This window comes from Schistocerca piceifrons, chromosome 1 (genome assembly GCF_021461385.2).
Source record: "Schistocerca piceifrons isolate TAMUIC-IGC-003096 chromosome 1, iqSchPice1.1, whole genome shotgun sequence".
Classification (NCBI taxonomy): domain Eukaryota; kingdom Metazoa; phylum Arthropoda; class Insecta; order Orthoptera; family Acrididae; genus Schistocerca; species Schistocerca piceifrons.
The window spans coordinates 922,783,705-922,804,451 of NC_060138.1; the positions used below are offsets into that span (position 1 = coordinate 922,783,705).

Genomic DNA, 20,747 nt, shown 5'->3' on the forward strand with positions numbered 1-20,747 from the left:
GTCATGCAACTCATGGTGGTTTGCAAAGTATAGATGTAGATGTAAATGTACAAGTGGCAGTGAAAGACAACAGCTCCAAGCAGCCTCCAATTTGCACACACCGTAAGCTGCAAAATGCAAAAAGAGGTGGCTTGTTGGTGCTACATATTTTTCTATATTTTAACAAGATCTAAGCTCTCACTCTGCAGTGTTCTTCTTTGGCAAGCCAGTGCAGATGTTGGCGCAGAAACAGCTAAGTAAAAAATCAGTTGATTTGTACAGTTATTTATACACACATCAAATAAAGTGTTGCATCACCTCGGTTCCAAGGTTCCACAACCTGTACAGAAAACTGGAATAGAGATCAACATAAACATCATTTCTGCGCTTTTTATTGCTCATGAAAACCACACATTGCATGTTACACCACAATACAGGAAGACCTTCAGAGGTGGTGGTCCAGATTGCTGTACACAGCGGTACCTCTAATACCCAGCAGCACGTTCTCTTGCATTGATGCATACCTGTATTTGTCATGGCATAGTATTCACAAGTTCATCAAGGCACCGTTGATCCAGATTGTCCCACTCCTCAACAGCGATTTGGCATAGATCCCTCAGAGTGGTTGGTAGGTCACATTGTCCATAAATAGCCCTCTTCAATCTATCCCATGAATGTTCGATAGGGTTCATGTCTGGAGAACATGCTGGCCACCCTAGTCGAGCAATGTCACTATCCTGAAGGAAGTCATTCACAAGATGTGCACGATGGGGGTGCGAATGCCTTGCCAATATGCTGCCGATATGGTTGCACTATCGTTCGCAGGATGGCATTCATATATCGTATAGCCATTACGGCGCCTTCCATGACCACCAGCGGCACACATCGGCCCCACATAATGCCACCCCAAAACAGCAGGGAACCTCCACCTTGCTGCACTTGCTGGACAGTGTGTCTAAGGTGTTCAGCCTGACCCCGTTGCCTCCAAACACATCTCCAATGATTGTCTGGTTGAAGCCATATGTGACACTCATCGGTGAAGATGAACTTGATGCCAATCCTGAGCGGTTCATTCAGCATGTTGTTGGGCCCATCTGTACTGTGCTGCATGGTGTCATGGTTCCAAAGATGGACCTTGCCATGGATGTTGGAAGTGAAGCTGCGTGTCATGCAGTCCACTGCACACAGTTTGAGTCATAGCACAACGTCCTGTGGCTGCAGGAAAAGCATTATTCAACATGGTGGCATTGCTGTCAGGGTTCCTCTGAGCCATAATCCATAGGTAGTGGTCATCCACTGCAGTAGTAGCCCTTAAGCGGCCTGAGCGAGGCATATCATTGACAGTTCCCATCTCTCTGTATCTCCACCATGTCTGAACACCATCGCTTTGGTTCAGACACGCTTGGACACTTCCCTTGTTGAAAGCTCTTCCTGGCAGAAAGTAACGATGCCGACGTGATTGAATCACGGTATTGACCATCTAGGCATGGTAAAACTACAGACAACACAAGCCGTGTACCTCCATCGTGGTGGAATGACTGGAACTGATCGACTGTCGGGGCCCCTCCGCCTAATAAGCACTGCTCATGCATGGCTGTTTACATCTTTGGGCAGGTTCAGTGACATCTCTGAACAGTTAAAGGGACTGTGTCTGTGATACAGTATCCACAGTCACCGTCTATCTTCAGGAGTTCTGGGAACCGGGTTGATGCAAAACTTTTTTATGTGTGTGTATGTAAAACCCAACTTCAGAATTTTCCTGTGTGCAAGTTTCATGTGCCAATTTGAAATTCTAGATTCACATATTTTACTCTTTGCCTCACATAATCTTTCATTGATTGTGTCAATACCTGTTTGAACTGTGATATACAGTGAAATTTCAAACATTTGTGAGTGCTGCGATAAACTCTTACAGTTACTGTCAATTGTGGGCCTTAACTTATTTGTGCTCTTTTACAATGTTTGGAACCAGTGGACCTATCCTCGTTCAAAACAATCATTTTCTAATTTCACTGTATAATTACATGAGAAATAGGTTATTCTGGAGAATTTTCGGAGACTTAATAAAACTATATTTTCCTAAGTTAGCATCATCATCATCACCATCATCATCATCATCATCATCATCATCATCATCATCTTTTAAGACTGATTATGCCTTTCAGCGTTCAGTCTGGAGCATAGCCCCTTTATAAAATTCCTCCATGATCCCCTATTCAGTGCTAACATTGGTGCCTCTTCTGATGTTAAACCTATTACTTCAAAATCATTCTTAATCGAATCCAGGTACCTTCTCCTTAGTCTGCCCCGACTCCTCCTACCCTCTACTGCTGAACCCATGAGTCTCTTGGGTAACCTTGCTTCTCCCATGCGTGTAACATGACCCCACCATCTAAGCATGTTCACCCTGACTGCTACATCTATAGAGTTCATTCCCAGTTTTTCTTTGATTTCCTCATTGTGGACACCCTCCTGCCATTGTTCCCATCTACTAGTACCTGCAATCATCCTAGCTACTTTCATATCCGTAACCTCAACCTTGTTGATAAGGTAACCTGAATCCGCCCAGCTTTCACTCCCATACAGCAAAGTTGGTTGAAAGATTGAACAGTGCACAGATAACTTAGTTTTGGTACCGACTTCCTTCTTGCAGAAGAGAGTAGATCGTAGCTGAGCACTCACTGCATTAGCTTTGCTACACCTCGCTTCCAGTTCTTTCACTATGTTGCCATCCTGTGAGAATATGCATCCTAAGTACTTGAAACCGTCCACCTGTTCTATCTTTGTTCCTCCTATTTGGCACTCAATCCGTTTATATTTCTTTCCCACTGACATTACTTTCGTTTTGGAGATGCTAATCTTCATACCATAGTCCTTACATTTCTGATCTAGCTCTGAAATATTACTCTGCAAACTTTCAGTCGAATCTGCCATCACAACTAAGTCATCCGCATATGCAAGACTGCTTATTTTGTGTTCACATATTTAATCTCACCCAGCCAGTCTATTGTTTTCAACATATGATCCATAAATAATATGAACAACAGTGGAGACAGGTTGCAGCCTTGTCTTACCCCTGAAACTACTCTGAACCATGAACTCAATTTACTGTCAACTCTAACTGCTGCCTGACTATCCATATAAAGACCTTTAATTGCTTGCAAAAGTTTGCCTCCTTTTCCATAATCTCGTAGAATAGACAATAACTTCCTCCTAGGAACCCGGTCATATGCCTTTTCTAGATCTATAAAGCATAGATACAATTCCCTGTTCCACTCATAACACTTCTCCATTATTTGCCGTAAGCTAAAGATCTGGTCCTGACAACCTCTAAGAGGCCTAAACCCACACTGATTTTCATCCAATTGGTCCTCAACTAACACTCGCACTTTCCTTTCAACAATACCTGAGAAGATTTTACCCACAACGCTGATTAAAGAGATACCTCTGTAGTTGTTACAATCTTTTCTGTTTCCATGTTTAAAGATTGGTGTGATTACTGCTTTTGTCCAGTCTGATGGAACCTGTCCCGACTCCCAGGCCATTTCAATTATCCTGTGTAGCCATTTAAGACCTGACATTCCACTGTATTTGATGAGTTCCGACTTAATTTCATCCACCCCAGCTGCTTTATTGCACTGCAATCTATTGACCATTTTCTCCACTTCCTCAAATGTGATGCTATTTTCATCATCATTCCTATTCCGTTCTACCTCAAAATCTGAAACATTACTGATCGTATTTTCACCTACATTGAGCAACTCTTCAAAATATTCCCTCCATCTGCCCAAGGCATCCACAGGATTCACCAGCAGTTTTCCTGACCTGTCCAAAATACTTGTCATTTACTTCTTACCTCCCTTTCGAAGACTGCTAATTACACTCCAGAATGGTTTTCCAGCAGCTTGACCCATAGTCTCCAACCTGTTTCCAAAGTCTTTCCAAGATTTCTTCTTGGATGCTGCAATTATCTGTTTGGCTTTGTTTCTTTCTTCAACATAACTCTCTCTGTCTACCTGAGTTCTAGTGTGTAGCCATTTTTGATACGCATTCTTTTTCCTTTTACAGGCTCCCTTAACTGTGTCATTCCACCAAGCTGTTTGCTTCATCCTACTTTTACACACTACTGTTCCAAGACATTCTTTAGCCACTTCTAGTACTGTGTCCCTGTACCTTGTCCATTCCTTTTCCAATGACTGTAATTGACTACATTCAACTAACTGGTACCTTTCTGAGATCGCTGTTATGTACTTGTGCCTGATTTCCTTATCCTGAAGTTTCTCCACTCTTATCCTCCTACATACGGACCTGACCTCCTGCCCTTTCGGCCTCACAATCCCAATTTCACTACAGATTAAATAATGATCAGTGTCATCAAAGAATCCCCTGAATACACGCGTGTCCCTCACAGCCTTCCTGAATTCCTGATCTGTTATTATATAGTCAATGACAGATCTGGTTCCCCTGCCTTCCCAAGTATACCGGTGAATGTTCTTATGTTTAAAAAAGGAGTTTGTGATTACTAAGCCCATACTGGCACAGAAAACCAAGAGTTGTTCCCCGTTCCTGTTGGCCTCCATATCCTCTCCAAATTTACCCATAACCTTTTCATACCCTTCTGTTCGATTTCCAATCCTGGCGTTAAAATCACCCATGAGCAGAACACTGTCCTTGTCCTTTACTCTAACAATTACATCACTGAGTGCATCATAAAAACTATCCATCTTATCTTGATCTGTCCCTTCACAATGCGAATATACTGACACAATCCTAATTTTCTTGCTAGACACTGTCAAATCTATCCACATCAGTCGTTCGTTTACATACCTTATTGCAACTACGCTGGGTTCCATTCCTTTCCTGATGTAAAGCCCTACACCCCATTGTGCTATTCCTGCTTTGACTCCTGACAGGTAGACCTTGTATTCTCCCACTTCCTCTTCTTTCTCACCCCTTACCCGAATGTCACTAACAGCTAAAACGTCCAGCCCCATCTTACTTGCAGCCTCTGCCAGCTCTACCTTCTTCCCAGAGTAGCCCCCATTGTTATTAATAGCTCCCCATCTCATTACCATTTGTTTGCCAAGTCGTATCTTAGGAGTCCCTGGTTTGTCAGTTAGAGGTGGGACTCCATCACCTCCAAAGGTCCGAGGCATTTTGCTCTGATTGTTGCCAGCATCATATTTATAGTACCAGGGAAGCAGGTTGCTAGCCTTACTTGCCCCGAGTCCCAATGGGTTTTACCCCTAACGGTTGAGAGTTAGCAGTACGGGTATTTTTGGATTCACTAATTTCCTGGTAAATCAGAGTTTGTCTTTCACTGTTACTGCCAAAGAATATATCACACTGAATTTGGCCATATATCAACACAAATAAACATGTTTTTGAGAATTTTTGGAAGTTACCATTGTTCTGCGCATAATCTAATTTGTAGTAAATTAGCGTTTGTCATTTAGTAACTGTAGCACATATTCCAACTAACATATAGTGTTACATCTAGTTTCCCCTAAAAGAGGAGTGTTTCTTATCTAATTTTATCATAAATTAAATCTATTTTCAAGTTTGTTAATAACTATAATGAACCTCAAAATGTTTTAGGAAATCAGTAATGTTTACGAATGGATTTTCTGTTGCCTTAACATAAGACTCTTTTAGTGTATTTGCTTCAATTCTTGTACGAAATGTGTAATTTTTTCAGCTCAACAGATATAAAAGATAATCAGCAGGCTTAGTTCAAAATTATTTGTTCACTGCCCTGTAATACATAGCACCAGCCAAAATGCAGCCCCACTCTGAATGCTGTTTTTAACATGGAATGAGTTGCCTAACATTCACAAGCAGCTGGAAATCACCCTGACTACTGTCAAATGATTGGCAGCTGCTGTGAAGAGTCTTGCACCTGTGGTAGTAGTACCAAAGGTACCTCTAGTACATCCTTTTCTGTGGCTCCTATATCCTCTGCGAACAGTACAAGATCTGTCATTACTTGTCCAATTGGGTGTGAGTGACATTTCAATGGTAGACTTAGGTGTCCTGTATAGTGTGAACAGGGACCAGGGAAGATTCAGGGTGTTGTACTGATCCCCCTAACCAACAGGTTCAAGGTGCTGCCTTTCCTGAAACTGAGCCAGTGGGACCTACTTCACCAGTTTTATCCAATATCAAGAAGACACAAACACAAAAGGGTTGGGACTTGTTAATCATCAGAAGTCCTATAGTGAATTATGGCAACCATTAGGGAAATGTCAGCAAGGAAAAGGAAAGGACACCAGGTGAACTCAGTGTGTATGCCTGGAGGCCTCATTCAACATGTTGAAGAGGCTATTCCGGCAGCCATTGAGAGAACAGGGTGCAAGCAGCTGCAGATTGGAACAAATGATGCCTGTCATCTGGGCTCCGATGTCATGTTTCAATCATTCCAGTGATTTTCATGCAGAGTTTCAATGAAGCCCACAATTTTCAGTACTATACCCAGAACTGACTGTGGCCTCTTGGTTCTGAATCAAGTGGAAGGACCGAGCCACACACTTCAAAAGTTCTGTAACAAGCTAGGCTGTGACTTCCTGGACTTTCACCATAGGTTTGAGAACTGTAAGGAGCCTCTAAATAGGTCAGATGTGCACTACATATCAGAGGCTACTGCACAGGTAGCTGACTGTGTGTGGGCTGCACACAAGGGTTTTTCTAGATTGGATGACTCTCCATCCCATCTAGACACTGACAGCTGTAGAAAAAACAGATGTATCTGTGTAGGATCGAATTAAATGCCCCCACAGGTGACAGTATTAAAATCCTATTGGTTAACTGCTGAGGCATTAGTAACGAAGTGCCTGTGTTCAAAGTGCTCCAGAAAAGCACTAAAGCTCACATAATACTAGGTACAAATAGCTACTTGAAACCTGAAATTCATAGCAGTGAGATTTTTGGGGAAAATTTAAGTGTATGTAAAAAGAATAGGCTGATGGCAAATAGTGGTGGTGTATTTGTTGCAGTAGGCAAGAAACTCAGATCCACAGAGATAGAAGTTGAGGCTGCAAATGAGATTGTATGGGCAAGACTCAGTATCAAGTGTAGGCATAAAATGGTAATTAGATCCTTTTACCACCCACCAGATTCATCTCCCGATGTAAGCGGAAACTGTAGAGAAGACCTCAGTTCACTTGTACATTAAGTTCCCAATCATACTGTTACCACACCGATGGAGACTTTAATGACCCAAAAATATATTGGGAAAATTACACTTTCGTTAGTGGTGGGCATGATAAGACATCCTGTGAAACATTACTAAATGCTTTCTCTGAAAACTACCTAGAACAAATAGTTTGGAACCCCACTCATGATGGAAATACGAGGGTTGTTGCAAAAGTAATACCTCCTACTTTTTGTGATGACTTTGGATGTCTGCACCAGAAGTCATTTGTGTAGTACTCATGCTTGAACCTTCCCCTTTCATTTGCAGGTGGTTCCGTTGTTCTGCATAGCTGGCACCAGCAGAGGAGTGTTCCAAAACAAAGTCTCATATGGACACGTTATAAAAAGTGACCTGTGATTGAATTCCTCACTGCTGAAGAAATTGTGCCAATTGAATTCCACTGATGCTTGCTAAAGGTGTATGGAGATGATACAATAGACAACAGCAATGTGAGCTGATGGGTATGGCATTTTGAATGTGGTGTAAAGTGCGTGCATGACAAACCACAACCCGGTCAACCACGCACAGCTGTCCTCACTGGGAATGAAGAGCGCCTTGATCAACTCATCTGTGCTGATCGGTGGATAATGACCAGAGAATAGTGTGCAAAGCTGAATATTGGCTGTAATGCCTTGGAAGCCAGGTTTGAATATCTTGGTTAGTGCTAAGTCTGTGCGAGATGGGTTCCATGGATGCTTACAGAAGACAAAAAAAAGTCATCAAATGGAAATTTGTCATGATCTGCTGGACCAATATGAAGTTTATGGTGACAATTTTTGAATAGCATCACCACCAGAGATGAGACATGGTATCACCACTATGAACTGGACTCCAAAAGACTGTTCATGGAATGGCAACATGCGGATTCTCCGTCAAAGTAGAAATTCAAGACACAGCCATCTGCAGGCAAAGTGATGTGCACAATCTTCAGGGTTTGCCAGGGTATGGTTCCTTTTGATGTCCTGGGGCCTGGAAAAACTGTGAATTCAGCAAGCTACAAGGTGACGCTGACAAAGCTAAAAGGCCAAATTTCCAAGGTAAGGCCAGACAAGAAGACCAGCTTTCACCAGTAACATGATAACGCCAGGCCCCACACCAGTTTTGCGACCACGTAACTCATCGCAAAATTTGCCTGGACTGTCTTACCACATCCACCACACAGTCCCGATTCAGTGTTTTCAGACTTCCATTTCTTTGGGCCTCTGAAAGGCAGACTACGTGGTGAACATTTTCAAGACTCAGATGCTGTTGTCAAAGTAAGGAACTGGTTAGCCTCAGCTGGTTCTGATTTTTACAAGTGCGGCATGCAGGCTCTGGTTCATCGTTGGCAAAGGTACATAACGAATGGTGGTGATTCTGTGAAAAAATGACAGTCTGCAGCTGAAATATTGCTCTATGTAGCTGTGCTGTTGTTATTTGTGTATCTCCTGTAGCTTCCATGAATAAAAATCGGAGGCATTACTTTCAGAACAACCCTCGTATATTGGATCTAATGCCAATAAATAGACCTGACATATCTGAGGATGTCAACATCAAAACTGGTATCAGTGATTATGACGTGGTTGTGGCAACAATAATTATCTTGGTACAAAGGACAACTACAACAAGCAGAAATATATATAAGTTCAACAAACTAGGTAAAACATCCGTCATATCTCAATGAGGAACTTTGAACTTTCAGCATAGGGCAGGAGCATACAGAGGAACTATGGCTCAAGTTTAGAAGAATAGTTGACCATGCTCTGGACAGGAATGTATCCAGTAGAACAGTAGGGATGGAACTCTCCATGGTATCCAGTAGCTGTAAAGAAACAGAGTCTACTGCATAACAGGTGTAAAACAAAACATAGGACTGTAGATAGAGAGATGCTGTATGAAACACATTTGTCAATCATGAGGGCAATGCGTGAAGAGCCATCAGTGATTTCCATAACAGAATATTGTCAAATTAGATTTCACAAAACCCACAAAATTCTGGTCCCTAGCAAATGAGATAGGAACTGAAACTGGGGGTAGCAAAGCAAAAGCTGAAATTCTTAACTCTGTTTTCAAACGCTCCTTTGCAATGGATAACACAAGCAAATTAGCCAAATTTGATCTTAGTACAACTGAAAAGATGAGTGGAATCAGTATTAGTGTCAGTGGTGTTGTGACTCGCTGATCTTCCAAAGTGCCGCCGCGCAATTACGCGCTTTCTCTACATGCGGCGATGTCTGCCAGCCATGCAGCAGCCGCGCCACCTAAGCAGCCAGCCAGCCAGCGGCCACTAGACTTCGACTCAGAGCTCATTCAAATGTTACCGTGTTCACATGTCTTGCTTTATCAACTTGCTCAGTGAATTATATGTGTTGTGTCGTTTTGAAATATATGTGTTCAACTTGACGTTATAACAATTGGCGACGAGGTAGTGGATTTTTCCTTTTCATCGTTGACCCATAGTTTTCCATGGCTACTGTCGCGCAACTGTTTCAAGGTCTCACTGAACAGCAAACGCTTCTAACATCAGCGATTTGTGATTTCGTCACGGCATCAAATGCGGGGCATTTCTCGTCGTTGTCTATACCTCCTTTTCCTCTTTATGACGAGACGGCGGGAGACTAGTCTGATTACGAAAAACGTCTTCGACAGCACTTCTTGGCATTTCATGTCACGGACGAACAAACAAGTAAGTATCTGTTCCTTTCATGGATTTCACCTCAAATGTATCGGTTGTTGTCACAATTGGCTCCTCTGAAAGATCCTGCGTCTTTGTCCTTTGCTGAAATGTGCTCACTTCTGTCTGTCTATTTTCAAAAGCAAATGCATGTGGTAGCCTCTCGTGTTGCCTTTTATCGTTGTCAAAAACAACCGCATCAATCCTATCACGATTGGGCCGCTGAACTTCACGGCCTCAGTAGAAAGTGTCAATTTGTTACTGATGTTCACAAAGAATCCTATGCCGATTCCATGGTACGGGATGCTATTATCCGGTCGGCACCCGACAAAGAAGTTCGGCAACATGCCCTTCAGTTGGCAAATTCGACTCTAGATGAAGTCCTATCCATCGCGCAGTCTTTTGAAATTTCTCGTGCCACTGGGGCGCAAATGGAGGCGTGGGGTGACGTCAGGGAATATAACTTCTGTGTGCTGTTGACGACGCATGCGGTGCGACCCCGCCGGCCGACATGGCCGCAGTATGCTCCCACGCGCAGCCTTGGCCTAACCGTAAACAACCCTCTAAGAAACTGCAGCAAAACCCCCAACAACTTCCTTCATGTCCACGGTGTGTTATGAAACGTTCACGCGAGGACTGTCCCCAACGTTGGGCCGTGTGTCACAATTGCAAAAAGAAGGGTCATGTGTCTGCCGTTTGCAAATCCGACCGCATACATGATGGTCATGACCGTGACACTGATCCTGCTTCTGTGTTGTCTGTCAATTGCACTTCTTCCCTTTCAGGGAAGTTATTCCTCACTGTCCAAATCCTTGGTTGGGATGTTCGCATGCAGGTGGATACCGGTTCTGCTGCCGCTATAATTAATTCTCAGGCGTATCTTCAGTTGGGTTCTCCACTCCTATCACCTGACACTCGGCAATTACGGACGTACAATAAACAGAATATTCGTCTCTTGGGACAATTTAATGCTGAGGTAGCTTACAAATCCGTCATTCGCACTGTTCCCATATTTGTGGCCGACCAGAGTCATGCAGAGAAGCTTTTTGGTTTTGATGCCTCTCGCGTTTTTGGGTTCTCCATAGATGACTCTGTCAATGTCGTCTCTGATGCTATTCCTTATGCTCAATTGGATTCCTTGTCGACGACACTTTCGTCCCTTTTTTCTCCTGGGTTAGGCCATGCAAACGACTTTGAAGCTCATATCATGCTCAAACCCACTGCTCGGCCTAAGTTTTTTCGGGCTCGGCCCATTCCTGTGGCCCTTCGTGATCGGGTAAAATGTGGCGATTTTAAAGCCACTGTAAATGCGCAATGCCTCATCAACACTTACCCTATGCCCCAACCTGAAGAATTGTTTGCTAAACTTGCGGGAGGCCAGTATTTTTCTAAAATTGACCTGTCAGAGGCTTATCATCAACTTCCTCTCGATACTGCTTCCTGGCAGTTTCTGGTCCTTAACATGCCTCTCGGCCTCTATTAATACCAACGATTGCCATTCGGGGTTGCCAGCGCCCCCACTCTCTTTCAGCGATTCTTGGAACAATTATTGCTCCCTGTCCCTGGGTGTATAAATTACATGGATGACATTGTCGTCACTGACTCCACCACTGAAGAACATCTTTGGAACCTCCGCATACTTTTTCATGTCTTACAGACTGCCGGTCTTAAGTGTAATCTTCAGAAATCACAATTTTTTCAGGCATCTATCACGTACTTGGGGTTTCAACTCTCTCGGGATGGTATTCGTCCGCTTCAGCAAACTGTCGCTGCGATCGATGGCCTTCCTCGCCCTACATCTGTTAAGGAACTGCAGGCCTTCTTGGGGAAAATAGCATACTATCACAAGTTTTTACTGTCTGCTGCGTCAGTGGCTCAGCCGTTGCATCGCCTGTTGCATAAAAACGTGCCTTTTCACAGGTCCGCGTCATGCAATGCGGCTTTCCAAAACTTGAAGACTATGCTAAAACAGGCACCGTGCCTGGCTACTTATCGACCTGGTCAACATCTTGTTCCTGCCATGGACGCCTCTCAATACGGGGTTGGTGCAGTCCTTGCGCACCGTTTTTCTGACGGCTCTGAACAACCCATTGCTTATGCCTCCAAAACACTCACGGATGCCCAACAAAAGTATTCTCAAATTGAAAAAGAAGCTTTGGCCATTATTTATGCTCTTCATAAGTTTGGTGTTTTCCTCTATGGATCCAAATTTCATCTTGTTACGGATCACAAATCACTTGTTTCCTTGTTTCATCCATCATCGTCACTTCCCAACAAGGCTGCACACCGCCTCCAGCAATGGGCTCTTTACTTATCACGTTTCAATTATGAGATTCATTTCTGGCCGACAGCTCAACATGTGAATGCTGATGCACTGTCTCGCCTTCCCATGGGTCCTGATCTGGCATTCGATCGGGACGAACTTTTGTGCTTCCACCTGGATGTTGCCGAGCAGCGGGTTGCAGACGGATTCCCCATCACCAGGGACCGGCTGGTGCTGCTACGGGTTCTGATCCTACCCTCTCCCGGGTTTTACGCTGTATTCAGAAGGGTTGGCCAGATCGTCTGTCCGCTAAGACTTTGACCCGTTGCAGAACTACTACGCTTTGCACTACCGCCTCATGGCTAGGGATAGTGTTATCCTCCTTTCCACCGACAATGTTTCGCCGCGTGTCGTGGTACCTGCGTCTTTGCGTGCTTCGGTCTTGCGCGTCCTTCACCAAGGGCACAGGGGTGTCTCTCGCACAAAATCTCTGGCGCGCCATCATATGTACTGGCCTGGCATCGACTCTGAAATAGCACACATGGTCGCTGCCTGCGGCCCTTGTGCGTCACAGGCCGCCGCCCTGAAGTCATCTTTGTCACCGTGGCCTTCGCCTGAGACGCCCTGGGAGCGCATTCATGCTGACTTCGAGGGACCTTTTTTAGGTACTTATTGGCTCCTCATAATTGATGCCTACTCTAACTTTCCTTTCATTGTCCGTTGCACGTCGCCTACCACTGCGGCAATCACAAGTGCTCTCGCCCGCATTTTTTCTTTGGAAGGCCTTCCCTCTACTCTTGTTACTGATAATGGTCTGCTATTTGCCTCTTCCGAATTTGTGGATTTTTGTGCTCGTCACGGCGTCATGCATGTCACAGCACCTCCGTTCCATCCACAGTCAAACGGTGAGGCTGAATGACTGGTCCGCACATTTAAGGCCCAGATGAGGAAACTCCTGACTTCTTCTGCTGCTGATGATGCGCTTCTCCGGTTTCTGGCTTCTTACCATTTCACCCCTATGGGCGACCACAGCCCGGCTGAGCTCTTACATGGCCGACAGCCCCGCACGCTACTTCACCTTCTGCGGCCTTCCACCTCACGGCTGTGGGTGCCTTCGCTTGGCCAGTTCACCGCCGACAACCTTGTCTGGGTACGGGGATATGGCAGGCGGCCAAAATGGAGTCCAGGCCGTATCTTACGACACTGTGGCCAACGCCTGTATGAAATCCAGATGGACACGGGTGTTGCAGTGCGTCATTTGGACCAGCTTCGGCCTCGTGTGCCAGCAACGCCTGTTCCGAATGCCGCTACACCACCTTCGGCTCTACCTGACGCTCGGGATCTTGGCATCTCTCATTACTCACAACGCAGCCCTCCCACCATCATCTCGGTGCCAGTACAAGTACGGATGCCACCAGGAGACGTGTCCATGCAGGAACCGGATGACCATCATCTGTCGGAGCCAATCTACTCGCCTCCTTCTCCTAAGGACGCCGACAAATCGCCGATGTCTCCTGTTATATCAACTGGACTTGCCGCAACGGGCAGATTGGTGCACGGGGCCCCAGCAGATTCGACCCCTACGTCTACTGTCATCTAAACACGTTATCATCGGGGACACTTCCGTCCGTATGGGAAGCCGCCACCTCCAGACTTTACGGCCAGTCAAACAACGCCTAGGGACGTTAGCAATCTACAGGCCACCTCCATCAAGACCAGTGCAAAAATTTCAAAGGCGGGAAAAGTGTTGTGACTCGCCGATCATTCAAAGTGCCACCGTGCAATTACGCGCGTCCTCTACTCTAAATGCGGCACTGTATGCCAGCCATGCAGCAGCCACGCCACCTAAGCGGCCAGCCAGCCAGCGGCCGCTAGACTTGGACTCAGTGCTCATTCGAATGTTACCGTGTTCACATGTCTTGCTTTGTCAACTTGCTCAGTGACTTACATGTGTTGTGTCATTTTGAAATATATGTGTTCAACTTGACATTATAACAAGTGGTATCGAGAAACAGCCGCAATCATTAAAACTGAATGAAGCTCCAGGGCCCGACTGTATCCCTATCAGATACTATACTGAATTTGTGGCTGAGTTACCCCTCCTCTAATGGTAGTTTTGTGGATCACTTCTACTACCCTTCTTGTAGATGGGTGTGACCCGTGCTTTCCCCCCCCCCCCCCCCCCCACCACCACCACCACCACCACCACCACCACCACCACCAAGAACTGGCCACAGTTTTTTGTTCAATGAATCTACTTGAAGGGTAGTAGAAGTGATCCACAAAACTACCGTCCACTATCCTTAATATTAATTTGTTGTAGAATCTTACAACATATTCTGAAAAGGTCTACTAAAAAAGTTTCAAGAACTGGCTTTAAATGATAACTCTAGGAATATACAACAACCCCAATTTATCACTCAAATAGGGATCATGAGAACAAGATTAGAGTAACTACAGCAAACACAGTGCCATTCAATTAATCATTTTCCCTGGGCTCCATACATGAATGGAACAGGAAGAAACCCTTATAACTGGTACAATGAAAAGTATCCTTGCCATGCACTTAATGGTGGTTTGCAGAGTATGGATGTAGATATGAATAAATCCTGCTGCAGAGTCAAGCACTGTCACTATATGGACAATTAAATGACGCTTTAGCGGAATGGAGAAAAATATGTTTGACATTCACTTATGTAAAAGGAAAGAGAAAACCAACGATGGTCATATTTATAGCTGTACTGACAGGCACAACACTAATGAACTCTAAGTAGCTACATATTGTTATAATTTACAGGTACACAATGAATGGAGACAGCCATAAATGATTTCAAGGATTTTTTGAAGATGGTGAACAGAACTCAAAAGTAAAGAGGTTGCTTACAATTAAAAAGTCAGTCTAGTACAGATATTGGTTGTAATGCTGACATCAGCCTGTACTACACCTATAGTGACATTTGAGCAAAGGTGAAAGACTAATTCCCTTGAAAAGGTTTTAATTTTTTTTTCCCTCTTCTAGAAATCACATACACTTCTTCATAAGGAATACAAAGAGAAAATCAAATTCTCAGCACCTCCCCTGAGGTTTACATAGCGTCTGAAGACACCAGTTTTCTACATTGTTGGCTTTTAATACTAAACCGTATTCAAAGCCAGATGTATCACTTTAATCGGAGATCAGCATGCACACTACTGCATCAATGCATGTACGTATAGTTTACAGTATACTTATTACAACACCAATAAGAAACCCATGGTTTGTGTAAAGTGAGTATGGAGGACAGTCTGCAGTTTTATCTGACATAATACATATATATTTAACTAAACATCATCTGCCAAGTGCAAGGCCCCTTTTACACAGCATGGAGCACATACCTGAATGACATTTCTGTGTGAAACTAGTTCTCACATGCCCGAGTCAAAGAAAAATTTTGTTCCACAATGAAGTCACAAGCAAGAAACAAGGGAGCAAAGTAAGTTTTCATTCTTGTGAGGAGGTTTATTCATGTAAACACATACAATGCAACAAGTAATGCAGAACTACAATTGCCTCAAACCACTGACACCTACTCAAGAGCAACTGTTCTAGAGCCATGTTTCTCCATGTTTTTCCCTTTGGTTCACACAAAACAAGAGGAGAAAGAGGGGACCATATATCATTCACAAAATTAGAGCTACAAGGATCCAATATAAATTAAAAGAAGGCAATCAAACACAAAACAGAGAATACGAAGTTGTTGTTGCCTTTTTTTTGCAGAAGCTAAACCAAATGACAGAACGTAAGAAATATAAGAAACATAAATTGCAAATTCAACTAAATACAGTTGAGCACTGGTAATTCGAGCCCCAGTATTTCGAGGATCCGTGTAGTTTGAGCTAATCTTTAAAAAATTAAGTTTTATGTAAAACTAGATTAAAACCAATTTTCATACATTTCCTACATGTCATATATTGTCCACATGTACGACTTACGCACTTTCGAATATGTTACATTCTGAACTTACTTTCAATTTTCCACATACAATACAAGTAAAACTGTTCCACTATGGGTTTTCATTCCTAATACGCAGAAATAATCTTGGCCTCAGACTGCTAATGCATTTCTATTACAAATGGACAGGTACCATTAGGTTTCGAGGAGTGTGCTTGCTCTTTGTCGAACTTTCACTAATTGGAACTGCCTGACAATCAGTTGTACAGTTGTATACCATCCTTATTGCTAACCATATTTGCTGTGCCTACTCAGCAACAGTGTACATTAAAATACAGTACTCATTTTACAACATTGACTGTCCACTGATGTATGTACTGTAGTTGGTTGTGTTGTAACATCTGTACTGTAATGAGCCCTCCCATTAATTTTGAAGTGTTGTATGTATGCACGTTGTACTGTACATATTTAACTGTGTGTTTCTTAATGTTTTAATTCATACATTACAATGAATGGTAGAAGTAAGAGAAAATTTGTGCCACTGAATGTGAAACTGGAGGCTTTGAAAAGACTAGACAAAGGAGAAACATTAAAAAAAAGCCTTTCTGCTGAGTATGGAATTGGGGAAGTTACAGTTGGAGATTGATGTAAAAACAGAAACAAAATCAGAAGTTTTCATCAAACAAGAGTTCTATTTCGCCATCTGAATGGATGTCAATGAAGAAGACCTGAGTATGAAAAAAAGCGTGAAGCTTTGTTTGTTTTGTTTACTAAACAGAGACCAAAAGGAAATACAATTCTGGGTCTATTCTGCAAGAAAAAGGTGTATTTCTTATAAATGAGTTAATGGAAGGTGAGGACGATTTTACAGCAGGTTCAAGATGGTTGGATAGATGGAAGAAGTGATATGGCATAAGACAGCTTGAAATTTGCAGTGAAAAACTTCCTGCAGATTCTCGAAATGTTACACAATTTTGCGAGAAATTAGGAATTATTATACAAGAAGAAAATCTTACTCCTGTATAACTGAAGAAATAGGGCTACATTATAAAATGCTTCCATCTAGAACTCTAGCCTCAAAAGAAGAAAAGGCTGTCCCGGGCTACAAAAAGCATAGAGAGGTTAACAGTTCTTGGTGCATCAAATGCCAGTGGAAGCCATAAACCGAAGCTACCAGTAATAGTGAAGTCTGCTAAGCCTCTAGCTTTAAAAAACATCACTGCTTTTGCACTGCCTATTACATTCGTCCACCAAAAACCTGCTTCGATATACAAAAATATTTTTAAAAAGTACTTTTTCCAATATTTTGATCCACAGATCAAAAGATACCTAAAGAAAAAGTGCTTGCCTTCCAAAGAAATCTTAACACTTGACAGTGCTGGTTCAGACCCTGATGAGGAAGAAGTACAATGTGACTGAACTTGTGCATTGTTGTTAACCTCTAACATGCCGAGTTTAATAAGCCTATGGACCAAAGCATTTTACAAAGCGGGGGGGAGGGGGGGGGGGGGGGGGAGGGGGGGGGGGGTTGTCACCGTTTGCTTCAGATGCTTCTACAAACAACAGAAGGTGAAGGCAACATCAAAGAATTTCAGAAAAAGGGGAAAAAAAGCTATGATAAAAGACATAGTTCACTGGATAGCCGATTCATGGTCTGAAACAAAGGTGAAGACACTAAAAAAGTCTTAGAACCAGATTTTTACAGAATGAAATGGATACCTACAGTACAGACGAAGACAACCTACCATTGGCAGAATACGAGTGAGGCTTCAGAATGGGTGAACAGTGGTGAACAATTTGAAACGACCAATCTTGTAATTGTTTAAATGGTCAGTGAACCCACTGAAGGCAGTGATGACAAGGAATTGCCTGAAGAAACTATACCAATGATCACGCACATCAAGGATTTAGCAGCACTAGCTGTGGCATTGCATTATATCAAGTAGCAAGCAGAAGCTACTCCAACTGACACCATGCTTCTTAGAAGATGGCATGACATTGCTGCTAACAAATGAAGTTTTATTTTAAAACAAAGGACTAGGGAAAATTTCTTTAAAATGCAACTTATATTTTTGTAATTTGGAAATACGTGCCCATATATGTACATATAACACAGGTATGTACTATACTGTTTTTTATTTATTTTGTAATCATTATTGTGCTCATTAAATATTTATTCACGATTTATCCATTGATTTAGTATTATTTTCATATTATCTGAGTTTTTTATAATTTGACGTAGCCTTAGCGCCAATTAGCTCGAATTACCAGGGCTCTACTGTAATTACATAAACACTATTGCTCTGTAACAGATATGTAACAAATCAGAGTTTATCTTCCTTCGAAGTAACATGCAACTGAGAACTGAAATGCATGCATTCATCTTTTTACCAAAAATTTTCATACAGTGATAAATGTACCTGTATCCCAAAAAGGTAGATATAGATGCTAGAAGTGTGATAGCTGGTGTTATTGTATTGCTAAAAGACTGCAAAAATGCTGCCTTCTGTAGCTGCTTTCTTTCAAAATTCCTAACAGCTAAAACAAAAGAAGGTAATATTTTGATGTAATAACATGGATCTATTTTTACACATGTGTTTATGTACTACAATATGAGAATTAACATGAGTCCAAAAAGATAATGAAACACAACAAAAAAGACAAACATCATGCCACAAAACTAATTATGATAAAAATATGTATGGAACATTAAAACCAACAGTGAAAGAAAGATACTGATGTCTACTACAAAAGAGTTGCCCTTTGGCAGACAAGGCACTGTTACCTGTTCACCACGATGATAAAAAAATAGAGTAATGTGAGCAGAAACCTGTCCTGTACACACACACACACACACACACACACACACACACACACTTCTTTGGTTTATACAATCTGAAGATACGAGAAGCATAAAAAAAAATATCAGACCAATATTCTTTACAGCTTCAAATAATAAATACACTGTGAAAAACTATTCTGTAACAGATTTTCTGGCCAGTACTTACTTCCAGGGACAAAATGTATAGTACCACCAACAGACACATATAAAAGGACAGACACTATCCTCGCTTTTGGAAATACCCTCAGGAAGGAGAGAGGGATGCGTTGGAGAAAGTTAAAAGCCCGTCCGCGTCTTCTTCTCAAGGACGAATAGGATAGTGTGTGTTGGCAACAGTATACATTTTCCCTCCTAGGGGTAAATACTTACCAGCAATTATGTTTCATACAATTTTTTAAATGTGTCTTGAGTGACTTTTCCTTTTGATACACACACTATCTGATTCACACATCCTATAAGATTTTTTAAAAGTTATTTAATATTCATACTAATTAAATTATATTAAGTGATACTTGAAATTCAGTTTACTAACTATGAAATGGATACACAGAAGGACAGTACTACACTTTCCAGAAAGTGATCACCAGTGATATTACCGAGAGGGTATCACTCATTCTTAAAGAACAACTCTCCTATGCCTCAATTATGTAAATGATAAATTTGCAATGGACTGCAGTACTTGTTAAGCATCAATACTGTTAATGGTCTGAAGAGAAAGCATTTCACGTGAAAGTAACAGGTTGACACTTAAAATTGGAGAACCCCTTGCAATATAAACATTTATAGTTAAACACAAGAAACAGTCCACAAAAGGTTTGAAGTCGTGTGTATTGTATAAAAGAACAGAAACCATAATTCTGTATGTGCCAATAAATTGTTTTTGTAAGCAAAAGAGAATTATCTGCAGTTATTATCATCATGATTATAATTACTATTATTAGTTGGGGTACTGCTATAAAGGAAACCATTTTATGGGTATGATCTCATCCTGAAGAAACACCATCTCAACATTCCATTATTTTCTTTGAAACAGAAAGTATTCATAAGCATTGAAGTTGCATATCGGTTTAACCGTTCATTAGATTACTCCACCCAACAAACATTGTGGCACTATTAAATACAGTGGTATAAACAGAAAGAATCCTTAAAATTGATCTCGAAATCGTAAAAGTGAGACTAAACAACGTTTCTCCTTTTAACTGATGATCACACCACACCTTGAGCATGAGTACAAAAGTATAATCTCATACTCACTTGCAATTTTGTTGGCAAAACTGTCTTCCCAAGCGTACATCTTGATAAGACGTATACTGTTTAATATTTCACTCATCAGTCCAACTCTCTGATCTGTAACCTTTACTGTACTAATACGGACCATACTTGTTAAGCTAGCAATCCCTGCCTGAAAATGAATCCTTATGACAGATTATTACATTCAAAATGAGAAACACAAATAGTCAACACAAATTACAAAACATCACTGATTACCATAACTGGATAGAACAGAAGGATAACAACATTTCCAACCAATGCCCATGGTCCAAGAACAAGAAGAGAATATGCAACACACATCACAAACATCACTGGGGTACCTGAGGGTGAAAATTGTTGTCCAGTTAAATTCTTGTTGCAGAAAATTTTATTTCAAATTCAGTATTTATAGTTATTAAATTTACTAACCTAGTAAGAGGACACCCATATGGCAAGCTTCAAAGATTCGTTCCTGCTCATTTGTTACAAAGGTGAGTATTTGACCCAGCACTCTGTCTCCTCCAGTCCGTAGTAACAACATTTTCTTGTATATAAGGTGTTGCATAGCTCCTTGCACTCTTGTTGCTGGAAAGATTTTTGATATTAGGTACAGTGAATTATAGAGCATCATTATTT

The 20,747-nt window shown here is 42.0% G+C and overlaps 1 protein-coding gene across 2 annotated transcripts in view; it reads right to left on the minus strand.

Annotated features, from left to right (window-relative positions):
- LOC124769376 (ATP-binding cassette sub-family C member 5-like) overlaps nucleotides 1-20,747 on the minus strand; it is a 298,192-nt gene that overhangs the window by 152,291 nt on the left and 125,154 nt on the right. For both annotated transcript variants that reach the window (XM_047249493.1, XM_047250268.1), the window contains 4 exons: nucleotides 20,541-20,696; nucleotides 20,349-20,452; nucleotides 20,115-20,262; nucleotides 18,439-18,556 (listed from right to left, as the gene is read on the minus strand). In XM_047249493.1, coding sequence (XP_047105449.1) covers nucleotides 18,439-18,556; nucleotides 20,115-20,262; nucleotides 20,349-20,452; nucleotides 20,541-20,696 — 526 coding nt within the window. The remainder of the gene's footprint in view (nucleotides 1-18,438; nucleotides 18,557-20,114; nucleotides 20,263-20,348; nucleotides 20,453-20,540; nucleotides 20,697-20,747) is intronic.